Source organism: Onychostoma macrolepis, chromosome 20 (assembly GCF_012432095.1).
Source record: "Onychostoma macrolepis isolate SWU-2019 chromosome 20, ASM1243209v1, whole genome shotgun sequence".
In the NCBI taxonomy this organism is placed as follows: Eukaryota; Metazoa; Chordata; class Actinopteri; order Cypriniformes; family Cyprinidae; genus Onychostoma; species Onychostoma macrolepis.
In genome coordinates, this window is record NC_081174.1 from 9,055,516 (window position 1) to 9,073,939 (window position 18,424).

At 37.4% G+C, this 18,424-nt stretch overlaps 2 protein-coding genes across 2 annotated transcripts; both read right to left on the bottom strand.

Moving 5' to 3' along the window:
• Positions 1-526: 526 nt before the first annotated feature.
• On the bottom strand, positions 527-10,706 carry calm1b (calmodulin 1b). Its single transcript, XM_058755945.1, has 6 exons — positions 10,577-10,706; positions 6,696-6,726; positions 6,461-6,604; positions 2,270-2,376; positions 2,005-2,140; positions 527-1,445 (listed from the first exon to the last, which is right to left on the bottom strand). Exons 1-6 carry the CDS (start codon positions 10,577-10,579, stop codon positions 1,417-1,419), a joined length of 450 nt encoding a protein of 149 aa, XP_058611928.1. The 5' UTR covers positions 10,580-10,706; the 3' UTR covers positions 527-1,416.
• Positions 10,707-13,878: 3,172 nt separating this feature from the next.
• On the bottom strand, positions 13,879-18,422 carry psmc1b (proteasome 26S subunit, ATPase 1b). The gene is made up of 11 exons (XM_058756892.1): positions 18,320-18,422; positions 17,039-17,092; positions 16,859-16,955; positions 16,657-16,781; positions 16,382-16,567; positions 15,780-15,908; positions 15,547-15,643; positions 15,264-15,453; positions 14,559-14,710; positions 14,318-14,472; positions 13,879-14,141 (listed from the first exon to the last, which is right to left on the bottom strand). Exons 1-11 carry the CDS (start codon positions 18,320-18,322, stop codon positions 14,007-14,009), a joined length of 1,323 nt encoding a protein of 440 aa, XP_058612875.1. The 5' UTR covers positions 18,323-18,422; the 3' UTR covers positions 13,879-14,006.
• Positions 18,423-18,424: the final 2 nt, after the last annotated feature.

Sequence of the window (18,424 nt, forward strand, 5' to 3'; positions counted from 1 at the left end):
TTGGGCGGTGGAGGGGGAGGCCAGTAAATCCTGCTCTCCTCTTACTGCTACGGCACCAGTGCTGCCTCATTTTCACGTGAAATATTGATACACCTAATTTAACTCCAGGGGCAGCTCATGTGTCAAAATGTGCGGGTCTGGCAAGTGAGAATCTCTCCTGCACCTTGGGTGGGTGGCAGTTAAGACTAGGAGCTTTGCATTATGCAGGTCAATTCTGAAGAAAATCACTTATATACGCATTAATATCTGAAGCTGAGAGAACCGAGGTGTAAAATGACACTCGAGAAAACCTCTAGAGGAGTCAGTTGATTGGGTTATTAAATGTTTGATGGCTTCGTCTCAACAGGAAGCTGTAATTTAGCTGGAACACAGGTGGTCTAGTGCTGTCACTGATCTATCTGAGCTCCATCGGGATGGATGAGACAGCGAATTAATGCAAACCGAGAGCAAAGAAAACCCTGACCTTACCTCACTTAACGGACACACGATGGTTTGAGAAGGAACAACAGAACAAGAACAGTAGTCGTAAAGTACATGGTCACTTTATTCGAAGAAAATATTAAAACAGTAGCATGTACAACTTGGAATGAATGCAAACTGAAGAGTGGAGTGCAAACTCCCGCAGCAGAAGCGGTGCAGGGGAGAATTCACTGAAACAGAGGACAGAAAAGTGAAGGCTCAGCCACACTCCTCCAAACATCCACAACATCTCCATCCTGGTGCGAGACGGCCGTCCAGGAAAAGAAAGTCATTAAAACAAAACTAAACAATAGACAAAAAAAAAAAAAAAAAGACAAACAAAAACAAAATCATGCCAAACATTTTCTATTTTTTGTTGTTTTTGAATTTTTTTCTTGTTTTTGATTTTTACTTTTTATCCCCCACAATACATTAAAGCCCCATTCCACTAGAAACTTGATTTTACAAGCTTTCTTTCTACTTGTGGTTCCTCTTAAATTACAAAACCCTGCGATACAACACTTCAGTGGACTCAGCACGCTCTGATTGGCTGGAGAATGAGCTCCGGGCTCAAGCTGCATGCATGAAGAACAGAAAAAAACGAGAGAACAAAAGGAGGATGGCCAGCCCAAACATTATCAAGAGCAGATGGAACTTAAGGAGTTCACCAAATGCTGTTTGTCTTCAGTTTGAAGGTAGTTACAGGTTATTTTTCTCGAATAACTGATGCTAGACTGATCTTTGGGGACAGGATCACTAACCATTTCATGCAGATATTTGACTTTTTCCATTATTTTCTGTGTGGACAGAAGGATACTTTATTTTAACATTCAATTATTTTTAACAGAAACATTATGAATAAATAAACTTTTTTTTTTTTTTTTTCCCAAGAGGTAAGTAAAACATTTGACTGATTTTTTCTTCTCTTCTAAGAGGGCACGGCAGGAGGAGGCGGTTTCACTTTGCAGTCATCATCTGTACAAATTCTGAGAGGAGAGATGGAGAGAAAATGAGATTAGGCAGTTGCTTTTGGCCGAATGACACGCTGTGCAGCCAGCTGCTAAATTGTTCAATGGTTTATTAATTTTTTAATCAAGAGGTGAAAGCAGAATTCGCACGGTAATTAGCATCCCATTTACGAATGGCTTTCATATGCGTCTAATCAAGAGGCTCCGATTTCAGCAAAACAAAAAGGGGCTTTTTACATGTGCTCTGTACAAATATGGTGCATTCTGGGAAATGTGAGCCATTTTCGATGCAGATAAGACACTATGGTCATTCCAACATGGACATGAATAAAGGAATTTAAGACTCTGAACTGACCGATTCACTGAGTAAATGAATCATTGAGACTGATTCGAGTCTTTTTGACCATTTGTCAGAAAAATTTATTAATATTTTTTCCAATAATAATAATACTACTACATCATCTTTATGGGATATATTTGTAGGTGTATTATAGTTGAGTTACCAGATGGTGCCTTTGAGATAAAAATAAGACTAAATGGAGAAAATAAAATGGGCACTGAAAAGTAAGTAACTTACCTTCATAGTTCACCTGACCATCGCCATCGATGTCGGCTTCTCTGATCATCTCATCAACCTCTTCATCTGTCAGCTTCTCGCCGAGGTTTGTCATGACGTGACGCAACTCTGCAGCACTGATGTAGCCATTACCATCCTGAAGAGAAAAACTCAATGTCAGCCACAAAAAGGGCGGGAAAATCTCGGCATCACTGCTGTGACTCAATTTTGAGTCAATTTTGCCTGTAATAAACAGCCAAGTGCAGTAGTTACAGCTCAAACATACCTTGTCAAATACCCGAAAAGCCTCGCGAATCTCTTCCTCGCTGTCTGTGTCCTTCATTTTCCTGGCCATCATCGTCAAGAACTCTGGGAAATCTATAGTTCCATTTCCTAAGAAAACGGGAAGTGAGATTTTATTGAAAACGGAAGTATGGACAGAAACATTCACCTCAGATACTCTCAAATAAACCATTTCCAATTTAGATTAACAAAGTAAAAAAATGACGACTTTACATCTCACATTTGCAACTTTACAAAACTGCGAGAAATAAACAACTTTGAATGTTTCTCATTAATGTGACCATTCCTTACGATGTGGGTTTTTGTCTAATAATTACACTTTATATCAAACATGAAACTTTACCTCGCCTTTTTATTTTCAACTCTAAGGCTGAAAAGGTATTCATATTTAAGTCAAAGGGCCAGCTTTACAAAATAAGGCAAATTAGCGTGAGACCCCAAATCGCATAAAAGCGCCAATGGGAGTGGAAAAATTCTGCGGTTGATCTACTGACAATGCACAAATGAATAAACACAGATGCAGTTGATCCACTGAAACGTACAACAGTTAGCGGAAGCTTGAGATTACCATTTATAAAAATTTAAATACAGATAGTTTTCTTACACAAAAGCATCGTGTGGAGCACTTTATGATGGATGGATGCACTTTTTTGGGCTTCAAAATCTCAAATCCCATTTACTGCCATTATAAAGCTTGCAAGAGCTAGGACATTTTTTAATATAACTCCCGATTGTATTCATCTGAAAGAGGAAAGTCATATACACCTAGGATGGCTTAAGGGTGAGTAAATCATGGGGTAATTTTCATTTTTGGATGACCTATCCCTTTAGGGGATAGTTCACCCAAAAATAAAAATTCTGTCATTAATTACTCACCCTCATGTCGTTCCAAACCTGTATGACCTTCGTTCATCTTCGGAACACAAATTAAGATATTTTTGATGAATCCCGAGCGCTCTCTGACCCTCCCATATAGAAAGCAAGGATCCTAGACGAATTGTTGAAGAAAGGGTTTTTTTTTTTGCGCACAACAAGTATTCTCGTAGCTTCGTAAAATTACTGTTGAACCACTGATGCCACTTGCTACGTTTCTGAGCCTTTATCATGTAAGGATCCTTCCTGTCTATGGGAGGGTCAGAGAGCCTGGGCAGAGAGGTGGGGATTCAGATCAAAAACCATGTGACTCACTCTGGATTAGCAGGGAATGATAGTCCTTGAGGGACAGTGGTGAAAAATAAAAGCCGAGAGGGTGACTGTGATATAAGAGACACGGCTAGATCCCTACAGCTGGCACGGACTAGCCGCAGCTGACCATAAAAGACCTAAACCATGTTTAACGTTCGCTGAGGTCAGAAATAGGTCAAGCGTGCACTAATAAAGACCAGGCTGGATTACCAAATGGATGTGTGGAGCCACTGGTCTAGGATTAGCCAGCATAAAAGGGACATTGAGCTTTGACTCAGGGTTGAAAGCTACGGTCGTATGGGTTGGAGCAGATGGTGATTTAAAGGGATAGTTCACCCAAAAATGAAAATTCTGACATCATTTATTCATCCTCAAGTAGTTCCAAACCTGTATTCTTTGTTCTGCTGAACACAAAGGAAGATATTCTGAAGAATGTGGGAAACAGAGCAGTTCTGGGGCACCATTGATTTCCATAGTATTTTTTTTCCTACTATGGAAGTCAATGGAGCCCCAAAACAGCCTGGTTACAAACTTTCTTCAAAATATCTTCCTTTGTGTTCGGCAGAACAAAGAAACTCATACAGGTTTGGAACTACTTGAGGATGAATAAATGATGACAGAATTGTCATTTTTGGGTGAACTATCCCTTTAATGGTGTGTGGTGTAATATAGTAAGACAACCTGAGAGTAAAACTCCTATTCAATGAACAACGAGCCACATTCCTAGCGTGGCAGATAAAAATGCAAGACCTTTGATCGCTACAGGATGTTGAGTCATATTAGCGCAGTCTCTCACAGGTACCTATGGGAAACACAATTCATTACTAGAAGGACCACTCAGCAACACACAATTGTGCTGAAATCAGCCATTTCCAGGTCACTTCCAGTGTCTATTCTCAAAATAAGTTCTTCCCCGGTTTCCCGGCAACTGAGTTCGATAAGTGTATGGGAACGAGATGACGAATGCAAAGAGTGGATTATGCAATTACTTTTATTTTCCACTACTCGCTTTATTGCCGTCTGACCTAGATCACGTCACGGCAGTAGAGAGGCAGGCTGTATCCCACAGGCCTATCGATTCGCTGATCGAAGAAGACCGACAGAGCAGCTCACAATCTGACAGGCTTCAGCAGTCTAGCAGCCTCCTGATCCTCCTACACCATCTCGGCTTGTGGCGCGGCTGTATGTCTGTCTGAGGCGTCTGTGACAGGAGGCTGATTGGAGAGTTTTCTGGTGTCACTCTTTGCTGAGCGAGTGGATCGTCGCACCATCGGACGCTGTTATGTCACAGCAACGAGTGGATGAGATTAAATGGTCTCACAGACAGGCTGTACTTACTCCAATGACAGGCGTGTGGGAAAAAAAAGGAAAAAACTGAAAACTCGTCTTTTCAACAGCATCTATAAATTAAAGGTGAAGGGTGTCATTTTCCACAATACTTGCTATGCCAGTTTAATATGCTGAGACAACTGGTTAAATGACAATGAAACAACGTGCATGATAAGGAAAATGAAAATTGTTTAGAGCTTAAAACATGTCATGACTTTGAAAAACATTTTCAAAAAAACTTTTAGTCTAATGACTCTAATCTACACTTCATGAAATGTCATGTGGTGTAACCATCAAGTAACAAGTCTTCCTTTTATTTCCAAATGTAATTATTATTTTCAAAAAAAAGTTTAGCTACGTAAAATTCTCTCACATACCATAAATTATTAATTCATACATAAAAAGGTTTTTGTGGTGTCGCACCACATGACATAACATTTTTCAACCTAAACCAACATTGACTTGATATAAATGGGTCAAATTATCTGGAGATTTACAGACTTTAACATATAGTCATAAAGGTCTGCAGATGTCCTCTCTATATGTTTTTTTCTGCATGTTTTTGCAGGCTGGTTACATATATTTTATCCATCTATCAATAGATAGATAGATAGATAGATAGATAATAATCTTATTTCAAACAGAAAACAAGATTATTTTGCTTGTTTCCAGCAAAAACTCACTTAATTTTGACTTGTTTTTTCAATAATTTGTACTTGTCTAGAAAATCCTTCTTGATTTAAGAATTTTTAGATATTTTGGCTGGAAACAAGACAAAACATCTTGGTAAGAAAAGCATTTTTTGCAGTGTAGCTATCGCTGTAATAAAAAGAAGATATAACATTAAACGTTTTGAATGATGAAATGTAAGGACAATAAACACTCGCCTGCGACAATACATAGTTTATCTGTGTTCTTCAAGCCATCTCGGGTATTTTCATAATGATTAAGTATATTTGTAAACCATTTCTAATCAACACAGCCTTTATTACAGTATAAAACATATTTTCTGCCTCATTCTGTGATAAGAAGCCACAAAAGGAAGTTATTTCACTCGACTGATGTTGTGAAGTAAAAACAAGTTATGATGTTCTCTTTTGTTGGACAAAAGAGTTCTTTTGTTGAACTCATGGGCACACGCGCACGCGCGCGCGCGCACGCACACGCACACACACACACACGAATATTATTTAAACGCAAAACCGAATTGAACGCGTATTGAACTGTAGATGTCATACCAAACGGTTCGATTTTATATTGAGAATTGTGACATCCCTAATCGATAGATAGATATTAATAAGCTGTAAGAAATAAGATCTTGCCAAACTACATAAGGTTTTCTTCATTATGATATCAGTTGCATCACCCTGAGAATTTTTACTTGATGCCGCTTTGTAAATTGCATTTATAATCATATCTTTAAATAAATCAAGAGTTCACTCAGTCACTGACCCAATTAATAAATAATCCATTCGTAGACTGATTCCCTGAACAAACATTCTCTGTTTGTCTGAGCAATCTGACACAACACCAACATTGGTTCAACCCATAATATGAGTTTGTGGGGAGTGTCCTTTAAGATATTTTGTTCAAATTTCGAAAGAAACCGGTGATCAATTTCTTTCAACTGTGATTTATTGTTACTTTCAAAGCCACTCACCATCAGCGTCCACCTCATTGATCATGTCCTGCAGCTCTGCCTCCGTGGGGTTCTGACCCAGCGACCGCATCACTGTGCCCAGCTCTTTGGTCGTGATGGTGCCGTCACCATCCTTGTCGAATAAGGAGAAAGCCTCCTTGAACTCTGAGATAAGAAAAGGGCGGTAGCTGTATTTAGTGTCTGCTTCAAAATACACAAATCAAAGTGATCTGATTACATGCGTGCGCACTCTCACCTGCAATCTGCTCCTCTGTTAACTGGTCGGCCTAGAAATCAAAAAGAAAAGAAACGTTGGTTACTAAGCAGACACAGGTAAAAAACATTTCTCTTTTAGTATTTAAAAAATAATATAATGCATCTCAATATACCACGGAGAGTCTGATCATTTGCCATTATAAAAAAAAAAACCCACACTGATAATGTGACACTTGTAGCATGAAGTATACTCTTAAAAATAAAGGTTCTTTATTTGCATCAATGGTTCCACTGAGAACTTTTAAAATGTATGGAACCTTTCCATTAAGATTCTTAAAAGTGAAAAAGGAAAAAGGCTTCACACTAAGAAAAAATGGTTCTTTTTAGGAACCGGTCACTGAAAAGTTCTTAGGCGTACCAGAAATAATTTCAGTGAGCAGTTCTTAAAAGAACCATTTTTTCTTAATGTGAAAAACATTTTAATGACTCAAAGAAACTTTTTGTACTATAAAGAACCTTCTGTGCATCTGACAGAACCATTTTTGGTTCCTCAGTGAACAGTTCTTAAAAGAATTTTTTTTTTCCTTTTATAAATTTAAAGAACCTTTTATGCATCTGAAAAGTACTATGGATGTTAAAGGTTTTTCATAGAACCATCAATGCAAATAAAGAACCTTTATTTTTAAGAGTAAACACGTTTTGGGTTTAAACTTCATGTGACATCCAAACAAAAACACTTTAGTTCATACAGTGGCATCTGATTACAGGGCACTGACCAACAACCCAGGCCTTTGGTTAACAGCGAGGACAGAAAAGCTTGTTGTATGAGTCTCAAGAGCTTGCTAAAGTGGATGAGAGCTGCTAGGAAAACAAATAACCCACATTACGAAGGGGAGGAGTGGGGCTAATGGGCCAAAGACAGAGGAACACACAACCATCCCTTCAATCACACTAATTATTCTACTTCCTTTCTGCATTAAGCAGCCATACTCACATGATATGACATATAACATGCTGCTGAGATCATTGACTTAAGAGCCTTTCTAATGCACAAACACTGGATCCAATAGCTCCAGCAGTTGAGTCACTGGCAGATATAATGAAGAAAGAGCACTGGTTTGCTGGATAAGTGGGTCTTCCTGCTGCCAGCTGTATGGCTCATTTCATTCCTCATTCATGCCCATGTGCCCAGTACCCAGGCAACCTCCATCACCCCCCTCCCGAAGCTCATCCTGGGGGATGGGGCACTGCAGCAGAGGAACAGACGCAGCTGCTCTGGGACTCCCTGACATCCAGCGTGATCCGCGGAAGACTGTCTGTCCCGCTGTCTGAAACGCTTCTCTTTTATAATGGGCAATAAATGGAAAGTAGTGGTTGTAGGTCGATAAAGATATCACAAACACGCACATTTAAGCAGGTGCTCTGAAACCTGACAATTCCCAAAACGTTCAACAACATGCTGCTTTTCCTAAACCTGTTGATCGTAAATCAGACCTACAGTTAATAGGCAGTTAGGAGTGGAACTGATAGCACTTTTTAGTAGTTGCCAGTGCAGCTGTCTTGATGATCTTTGACTACTGAACTGTTTGTCATATATATAATATACAATAATTGTTAGTTGATGTCAAAATAGTTTTCATACCTATACATATATTAATAATTTTTAAAATTTTATTTCAATATTATATACCCACCCAATTTAGACACAATTACATTTATTAATTTTTTTTTAATTTACATTTAATTTAATTTTTCATACACCTTTTTTTTCAGTTTATGTCAAAACGTGTTGTCTGCAAATTTCACAGATTTACAATTGTATTAAATAGCATACACACACAATTTAGTGGCAATTACACTTCATTTTTCATAAATTGTTCTGTCATTTTTACACATATATATTTATAACTTTAGAAATGGTTTATTTCAATAATAAATTATGTACTACACATTACGTACACATAATTGATTGACAATTCAATATTTAATTTTTCATAATTTTCAATTTATGTCAACATTTTCTATAATTTTCGTAAAAGAATGAGGCAAAGTTGGCTCTATGTAAAATAAATATTGGAAATCGATTTGGTCTCACAGTGGTCTCAAATTTCCTAATTACTGCACCTCTAATAGCAACCTATTGAGCATTTACAGAAAATGTGACCACAAAACCAAGAAGTAAACCAAACTGTGTGAAATTTGAACGGTTCCTCCTCTATTTTCTAATCGCACACCTGAATACTAAAAGATCTCTACAACTCCACAGGCTACAGACACCGCATGACCGAATCCCTCCAGCTGTACTTACTGTTCAGTGACACTACTGTCACCCATCTGCGGTGAGATGTGTCCGTCTGAAGCGCTTATTAAAAACGTTCAGGCAAATGAATGTAGGTCAGTATACACAGCATAATCCTCAAGAGTCCCAACACATAAAGCATGAGCTTCAGGGAACATTACATCATAACTTCACCCGGGACAGCTGTCTCCTACCAGATGCTGTTTCTCACTATTAGAACCCAATACAGAGATCAAACCACTGACAATAAACCAAACTCATATCTACTGCCAGTCCAGAAACATTAAACCACACGCACAAAAGCCCAGAGGAAAATGTTATTGCTCAGAGTTTGATCGTTCACAGTTTAGAAGACTAATGGAGCTCTCAGTTACATTTCTCTTAGAGAAGAAATAAAAATCGACACAACTGTTGACATACAGTGCAAGTATATAAAGCTAGAAAATAAACAAACCGCATAGCTCAGATAACATCTTAGATCTCGGAAGAATTTAATGAGAAACTTTAATGTAAAAAAAAATATTGGATTTTTCTACTTTAAAATTTCATATTCAATTCAATGACATTTCTGTGAAAATTGTTTCAACATAACTTGTTTGGGGTCTAGACCAGACACACAAGTAAAAAAAATCTCTTTGCTGCTTAAGAGAAACAACTAAGATATTAAAGATACATAATTAGTGATTTCCGGTTCCTGCAGGGAACAACAGGTTTTGGTGAACTAGGATGGACCACACACACGAAATGCCGGACAACACCTCTCAGACTCAACAAACAAAAAAAGCCAGATGACAGACATTTTACAACGACACACCTTTTATTTGCATAAGCTACAGTGACTACAGACAAAATACAGGAAACTGGGCGCCCATTACCATAAGCCTACACCCTTCCAGTCCACGCAACATTGTGGTTTGGTTAAAATACAACTGCCTGTCATTAGTGAGGCCTTTAAATGTGTGTAAAGTGGTTTTAGATGGGAAACACTAGCCCTGCTGGTGTAATTCAGTCTTTGGAGGGGGTTTAAAGGGAGGTAGATGATGCAACAGACGCTGGTGGAGCCACATCCTCTACATCCTCATCTCAGACACATCTACAACCATCTTCTTCATGTCCCATCCATCATATTTCACGAATATAAGCATAAACATCCGTATCACGCCGACCTACTGACCCTCTACACCCCAGATATTGGCATAAGCAGTCTGTCTCAAATAAAATATCACAAGCACAGGTTTCAGTGTGATATCATGTTGATCTAAATTATTATTTTTTTTATCATATAGTAAAATATAAAGAAAAAATAATAACATATGGGATGTATTCCACATCATTTGATGTGTGTAACCCGTATGTAAGATAAAGGATGTAAGAACTGCGCAGTTGTAGATTCAGGCTTCACTCTGACTGTAGCATCAACTAGGTAACTAAATAAAGCGTAATGTTTAAAATACGCGTATCGTTGAGGTAAATTATCTCGAGAAGTTACATCTACAAACTGTAACGCTTATATCAAAAGCATATTTCTAAGTAAACGAGGCTAATTTGATGCGAGCGGACTTGTTGAGGTTCTGTTTGGAAGAGTAATGCATTAATAGTATATGAAATAAACGATTACGTACCATGTTTGTGAGGAATAAAGCGTGGTAATCTCCAGACTAAGCTAAACGCAGGTCTCTCCGGGATGAGTACACACTGGCGCGGCTCTGGCTGTGGACTCGGCGAGAAGCGCGCATGTATTCATCCGCCGCTCACTTCCTGACTCAGTGCGTGCGGAGCGGCCCTCAGCCAATCAGACGCGCCGTTAGAGCGCGAGCAGACCGAAGCACACCGATGCAGTAAACAGTGGTTATGTCTTTCTGAAATATTTCAGCATTAAGATGATGAATTAATACAAGTCTGTGCCAAACAATACATCTTTGCACATTATTAGCATGTCCTGGACCATGGCTTAGTTGAATGTGAAGATGTGAATAACTGTTGATGAATTGCCACTCAGTCAAACTGATTGACTGATCGCTCATTTTGTGTCATAGATGAATTAATTATGCATTGTACAGTCTGAGGCGCCTAATAATTAATGTAGTCTATTTATACACATATAATTTTGTAACCCAGAAGAGGAGCAGTAATTTCCCCACTATATATATTTTGCTAAACAATTACATAATAATAATAATAATAATAAACAATTAATGCTGCTCAATGATTAAGGCTGTTTAAAAAATTATTATTATTTTTTTTACTGACTTAATTGTTCGTTTTGTTCAGTTCGTTGCCAGAGATTAATTAATTATCCAGGAGAGGTCTGTGGAACCTCATTATTAGATTATTAATAACATACAAAAACACCAAAGCTAATTTAGGGTCTATGTTTATGTTTGTGTGTGTTAGAATAGGATTCTGTGGTTTGGAGCATCTTTTATTAAATCCTGCGCAAGTTAGTCAATGCCATTATTAGATAATTATTAAATAAACACTACTCCTCCTACTGCTTTTATGAAGAACAGGCTCTTCATGAACTCAGAGGTGTGTGGCTCTAGTTTCTCGAGGCGGAAGGACACGCGTGGATTTCCCTCCGCTTGAGAATTCACGGCGTCGGTTTGTTACGGAGCAGCTGATTGGTTGACGCGGACCTGCAATATTATACACAATGTTAAGGGGGGCATTATTGGCCGCCCTGGACCTGCAATGCACCAGGCAACGGTATGTAATAGAAATACCATCAAGGTGCTCAAAGTAAAACTAAAAAAAAATAAAATAAAAAATAAAAAGTTATTGAATTATACTATGTTAGTATTTGGATACATTTACTTGTATAGTACCACACTGCAGTACATTCTCTATAAAGAAAAGAGGAAGTGCATCAGGTTTTACCCACAGAGAATGTTCAGCACTTTCTATTGGCTAATGTATAAACCTGTAGGCCACCACTCAACATTTTTTTAAATATATTATTAGTATTATTATTGTTGTTGTTGTTAATAATAATATATTATATATTTTCTATAATATAATTGCACACACACATATATTTAATAATTAAATAATTTTATAAATTAAATTATTTAAATATTTTTATATAAATCCTACTTTCTGTCTCTATATTTATTCTGTTTTTATTTATATTTTATCTCTAATACAAGTAATTATGTTCTATGTGCTACACAGTAACTTCATCACTACATCCCACCCATTATTATTTAATTTATTAAGTAAGTGTTAGTTTACAGTAATTAAACTGTATTAGTTAAGATGTTATTTGATCAAAAGTGTCCCCAAGATCCAGGACCTGTTTCTAACCTCCCTTAACAATGTCCTACAAAAACGGTCAAACATGACACCTAGTGTCCTTAAGTGTGAAAGATCACAGATCTTGAATCTGAGTTCACGGAGTTCTTTTACTAAGCTGTATAATGTGTCTTATATGAGGCCTGTCATGAAGAAGCTTAGCCTCAGTGACACCGTCAAGTGGTCTGCATACAGCTTTCGGTCTACGTGCGCTAGTCTGTGATTGCTGAATGTGCATTGATGTGCATGCGCTGACTGATTTAAGGAGAGTGCAGCACGGATCCTGTGAAGGGCTGCAGACTGACTGCTTTCTGCTGACTGCAGACTTTCATTAGTTGCTCCTTTACATCAAGAAAGCATTTCCATCACCCTCATGAAGGCTTCAAAATAGGACTTAAAGGAGGACAGGCATTCTTCTTGGTGGATTTTAAAATGTTATATACAATAGCACTTCTAATAATGTAACAATCCATAATATTTAATAATAATGTATTCAAACTTTGGCAAACAAGAGCTGTAGGGATGCAGTATGTGTGATGAGGTTGTTTTAAATAATTAAGGGAAAGAGAGAATAGAGATTGAGATGAGAGCAATCTAAAAACGCTGCATTAATTATGCCAATCTCTGTAGAGTCAAGCAGGAGAGAGAAGACTGGCCGCACAATGCTGGTCCTCTAGTTTAGTAATTAGCAGGGAAATTAATCATCTCTCTCTCTGAGGATACGCTTTCTCTGCAGGCGCTGTGACTTTTTGATTAAAATAATTAAATTCAGAAAAACATGGTTTAAGTAAAATTCCTTGAAATTGAAATCTAAGAACATTAAAAAAAAAAAAAACTAGATCATTAAACAAAAAAAGATTGATCCTTTTTCTGGAGAGAAAAATATCTCAAATTCATACAGATCTACATTACTCTCAGAAGTTTAGAAATATTTTAAATTTTTGAAAATGTTTTTGAAAGAAGTTTCTTCTGCTCAGCAAGGCTGCATTCATTTGATGAAAAAATACACACACACAAAAAAAAAATAGTAATATTGTAAAATATTAGTACAATAATACAACAGTCTTTGGTGATTCTAATATTCTAATATGCTGATTTGGTGCTCAAGAAACATCTATTATTATCATCAATATTGAAAACATTGTGGAAATGGTGAATACGCTACAATTCAAAAGTTTGGGTCAAGTAAGATTAATACTTCAAAACATGTTTTATTGAACAAGGACACATTAAATTGATCAAAAGTGACTACAACAGATTTCTAGTTCAAATAAATGCAGCTCTTTTGAACTTTTTATTCATCAAAAAATCATGGGGGAAAATGTATCACGGTTTCCACAAAAATATTAAGCAGCAGAAACAGTTTTCAACACTGATAATAAGAACCATTATTAATAACTGAGCACCAATAATAATTGATAGTTCTTAAGCAGTAAATCAGCATATTAGAATGATTTCTGAAGGATCACGTGACACTGAAGACTGGAGTAATGATGCTGAAAATTCAGCTTTGCGTCACAGGAATAAATTACTTTTTAAAACATATTACTGTTTTTACTGTATTTTTGAAAAAAAAAAGCAAAATATATCACCTTCTAAGGGCTATAAAAAAGAAACAAACCAATTAAATATCTCTGATCCAGCTGTAGTATTTATTTTCTGATTATCACAATAACAAAAAACATGCGTACATTTAAGCCAAATGTGTACTCAAGAGTGAGCGCTGCACTCACATATAAACATAGAATTGAAAAATGGAGATTAGAGATAGAGGCCTTCAGGGGTGCCCTCCTGCTTCTTATACAAAACATTTTCTTTAGACTTCTTGAAGTCCTCATTGGTGACCTTCATCCTGCGTTCTCTGAGGGCCATGAGGCCAGCTTCTGTACAGATGGCCTGAGGAGACAGGAAGTCAAGAGTTAAGATATATAGATAAATATGAGATATATGAACAATTCTTCTGCATTCTGAAAATTATAGAGAAAAAAAACAACAAAAAAACTAAATCAACACAAGAGGGCAGCAGAGATTTTCTGCAGCACTTTCCAAATGAACCGAATCCATTAACATACCTTAATATCAGCTCCTGAAAGGTCATCTTTAGCCAGGATGAGGTCGTCCAAGATCACATCCTCAGCCACAGTCATTCTGCTGGTGTGGATCTGGAAGATCCTTCTCTTGGTTTTCTCATCTGGTAATGGGAACTCAATCTTACGGTCGATGCGACCTGCAGAGAGAAAAATGCCTTGAGGGTTCATCTAAAACGCACATAACCTCTGAACATCACAGCACGAGTCTGCAGTAGTATCTTACCCGGTCTAATAAGAGCAGGGTCAAGGGTCTCTATTCTGTTGGTTGCCATAATGACCTTCACATCTCCACGTGAATCAAAGCCATCCAGCTGATTGAGGAGCTCCAACATGGTTCTCTGAATTTCACGTTCACCTCCTGAGTTTGAGTCGTATCTGCAAAGAGGTAATCAGGGTATATGATTAAAGGAATAGTTCACCCAAAAATCAAAATCTGCTCAAAGTTTACTCAGGCCATCATAGAGTTTTTTTTCTTCTTCGGAACAGATTTTGGAGAAATTTAGCACCACGTCTCTTGCTCACCAATGGATCCTCTGCAGTGAATGGGTGCCGTCAGAATAAGAGTCCAAACAGCTGATAAAAACATAAAATTTAGCTTCTGGGCAAAATGTAAATCAAGAATACAGAAAAATGCTTCCTCTATTAAAGGAGTCCATCCTCTGTAAACGGTGCTTTATCTTTTGGCTTCACAAGATGTTAACTCCTGGACTGGACTGGTGTGGTGTGGATTATTGTGATGTTTTTATTAGCTGTTTGAACTTATTCTGACGGCACCCATTCACTGCAGAGGATCCATCGGTGATGTAATGCTAAATTTCTCCAAATCTGTTTTGATAAAGAAACAAACTCATCTACATCTTGGATGGCCTAAGGGTGTATACATTTTTTGGTGAAATATCCCTTTAAAAACCAAAAAGCTTTGCTCTACCTCTTAGTTCCAATGGCGTCGATCTCATCGATGAAGACGATAGAAGGAGCATGTTCCTCTGCCACCCTGAAGAGCTCACGTACCAGTTTAGGGCCGTCGCCGAGGTACTTCTGAATCAGCTCTGAACCAACAACCCTCAAAAAAGTTGCAGATGTCTGATTGGCCACTGCCTTGGCAAGGAGGGTTTTACCTAACATCCAGCGAAATTGTCGTCATCCAAATATGTTTTGGTAATTAAATGATCATTAGATGAATGAAACAAACAGAGGGGTGTTGGACTCACCTGTTCCAGGGGGGCCGTAGAGAATGACCCCTTTGGGAGGCTTGATCCCCATTTCCTCATAATACTCTGGATGGGTCAGCGGCAGCTCCACGGACTCCTACAGGTCAAAACATGATTTTAAAAGGGGCATAGATTCATTTTTACCTGATTGTTTTCAAAACTACAAAATTAAATAAATCAGCTTCGATCATTTTTGCCAGGCGAAACAGTCAAGATTTGTTCTTTTATCTTGCCTTAATTTCTTGTATCTGACCATCCAGTCCACCGATGTCAGCGTATGTCTCTTGTGGAGCCTTTTCTACCTTCATGACGGTAACAAGAGGGTCTGTGTCATCCATCAAAACCCCTATGACTGCATGGACCTATAAACAACAAGTTATTCATTCATTTAATAGGCAAATCTACAAATGTTCAGGATCCAGAATTATCCTACATTAGAGCAGCATTCAAATACTAAAGGTTGCAGAGAGGATATATTTTAAAGGGATAGGTCACCCAAAAATGACACTTTTGTCATCACTGTTTACTTATTTCAACCCCAAAAGACAAAAGCACGAATTAGATATTTTATACGATTTTGTAAGATATTTTTAATGAAACCTCAGAGGTTTTGGTCCCTCCATTGTTAAATGAATCCATATGAATCAAGTGGTTTAATCCATTTTATTTAAATGATGGCTGCATTTCATTTATAACCTCTATCATTCAACAGAGGGACAGAAACCTCTCAGGTGTTAAAAAGATCGTAATTCAATTATAGAGTGAACTATACTTTTAAGTTTGACAAATTCATCCTATTTCCATTAAATCCTGACTGGTTTGGTGGATATTGTACCTTGTGGTTGAGTAAAACAGAGCAGCCGGGCTCCAGCAGATCTTTGTCGACAAATGACAGAATGCTGACATAGTGCTCCGAGCCCACAGATGTAGAGACGATGGCATGATTGTCATCAATGATCTCCTCCAGGGTCCCCACAGACATCGGAGTTCCCCTGAGGTCATCGACTTTTGACCTCTCCTCCTAATAAAAGCAAAAAAAAAAAACATAACCATCAGCACAGACAAACAAACAAACAAAAAGGAGAGCGAGAGAGAAGATGGATGGTGCACCTCCTGTTTCTCCTCTAGAGGTTTCATCTGCTCCTGGTTCCTGATGAACTCCTCTTCCATCAGCAGGTAATCTTTAATTCTCTCCTGCTTCAGGAGCTTCAGCCTGCACTGTGTGTGAGGGGTGACTATATGAAAAGAGAATATGACATTAACTGAAAATCTGATGTAAAACACGGTGGAGTTCAAAAGTCACTTCTTGTACCTAAAGGAAGTTTGCTAGCAGCATCAGGGCCCTTGGACTTCCTCTTCTTCCTGCCCACTCTAGTTGGAATGGGCGGCTCATATTTCTTCTTCTTGTCCTGTTACGATGACAGATTAAATCATTAAATAAGAACAAACCTCTGGCTGGTGCTGTTTTAAAATATCAGGTATTTTTGGTCACCTTATCATCTTTCTTTCCACCTCCTGGTCCGTGTCCTCCGCTTTGACTCTGGCCCTGTGTTGAGAAAGATTCACGTCTAATGTTCATATACTACAGTGATATATAGTCTGTTATAGTCTAGTATTTATTTCAGCTTTAAATTTGTTGTCTGTACACATCACACATTTTTACCATGATTTACAGAAAAAATGTCATTCAGTGTGTAACAATAGTTCATATACTCAAAAAGGCAGATTTATAACAAGAATCATTAGATGACATTAAAAGACTCTATTTAAGGATCGCAGAGCAGCCCCAAAATACTAATTCACTGTCATTTTAAATCTTTTCTACTATCCTTCAAACTACCAGGTTTTACCCATTTGTCAACAAGAAGCTTTTAATCATTTAAAATGTGATCAAATTTAGTATGATCACTTTTTCTTTATATAATTTAGTACAGGTCATAATAAGAATGTTGTTTCATTTTTACAAAAATATATCTGTTATGCTGAATGACCATATTTTGACATTTTATTTTCACAAAAGTAAAACATTAAAGCACACACTTTATTTGCATTTAATATGTGTGTGTATATAAAATCATATTTGTAAATTTGATGCAGAAACAAATGGGATTATAGATAGATAGATAGATAGATATACACATACATATAAGCAAATTATATATTTAATATTTATATATTAACATTAATTCTGGAACAATAAGTTTGCAATAATGGTTTAATAATATATTTTTAACAAATGTAGTGAAATTCACACTTTTAAACGTCACAGACACAAAACATTTCTGTGTAAATTAAATATACACCATATTATGAAAAATAATATCCAAAATGACTGAATAACCACTTCAAATGTAATGTAAAAAACACTGAACAATGTAATGCGAAGGTGTTTAACAGGCTAACGTTACGTTACGCACTGCTTGTTTTTGACCGGATTGCAGGAGTGAAACAAGCAAAAATACACCATAAATGATGGAATTATCGCGTGTCTCTGAGTTTTATTAACGTTTTGGCACGTTTTAGGTTGTATGCGGGTTAGCAGAGCGATTTAACGCTCTTAAAACCAACGGATATTTCTTCAGATGACTTGACTTGTGTTGTTAATCCCACATCGATGTGTTTAACACGGCTGTTAAGCGAAGAGTTATGAGACACCGGTCACGCGCCCGTTTACACGGCTTTCACATATTATATTTGAACATTACAGAATTAACTTGGAGCAATTGAAACAAATTAAACAATGAGTCGGTAAATAAACTGCTGGCTCACTCACCATTTTCACCACTGCTGGTCGCAGGCAATAAACGTAACTACGGATAGACTAATGGGACAAAAGACGTGAAATACCGAAACGCGTTTGTGTAAATAGGCTTCTTGG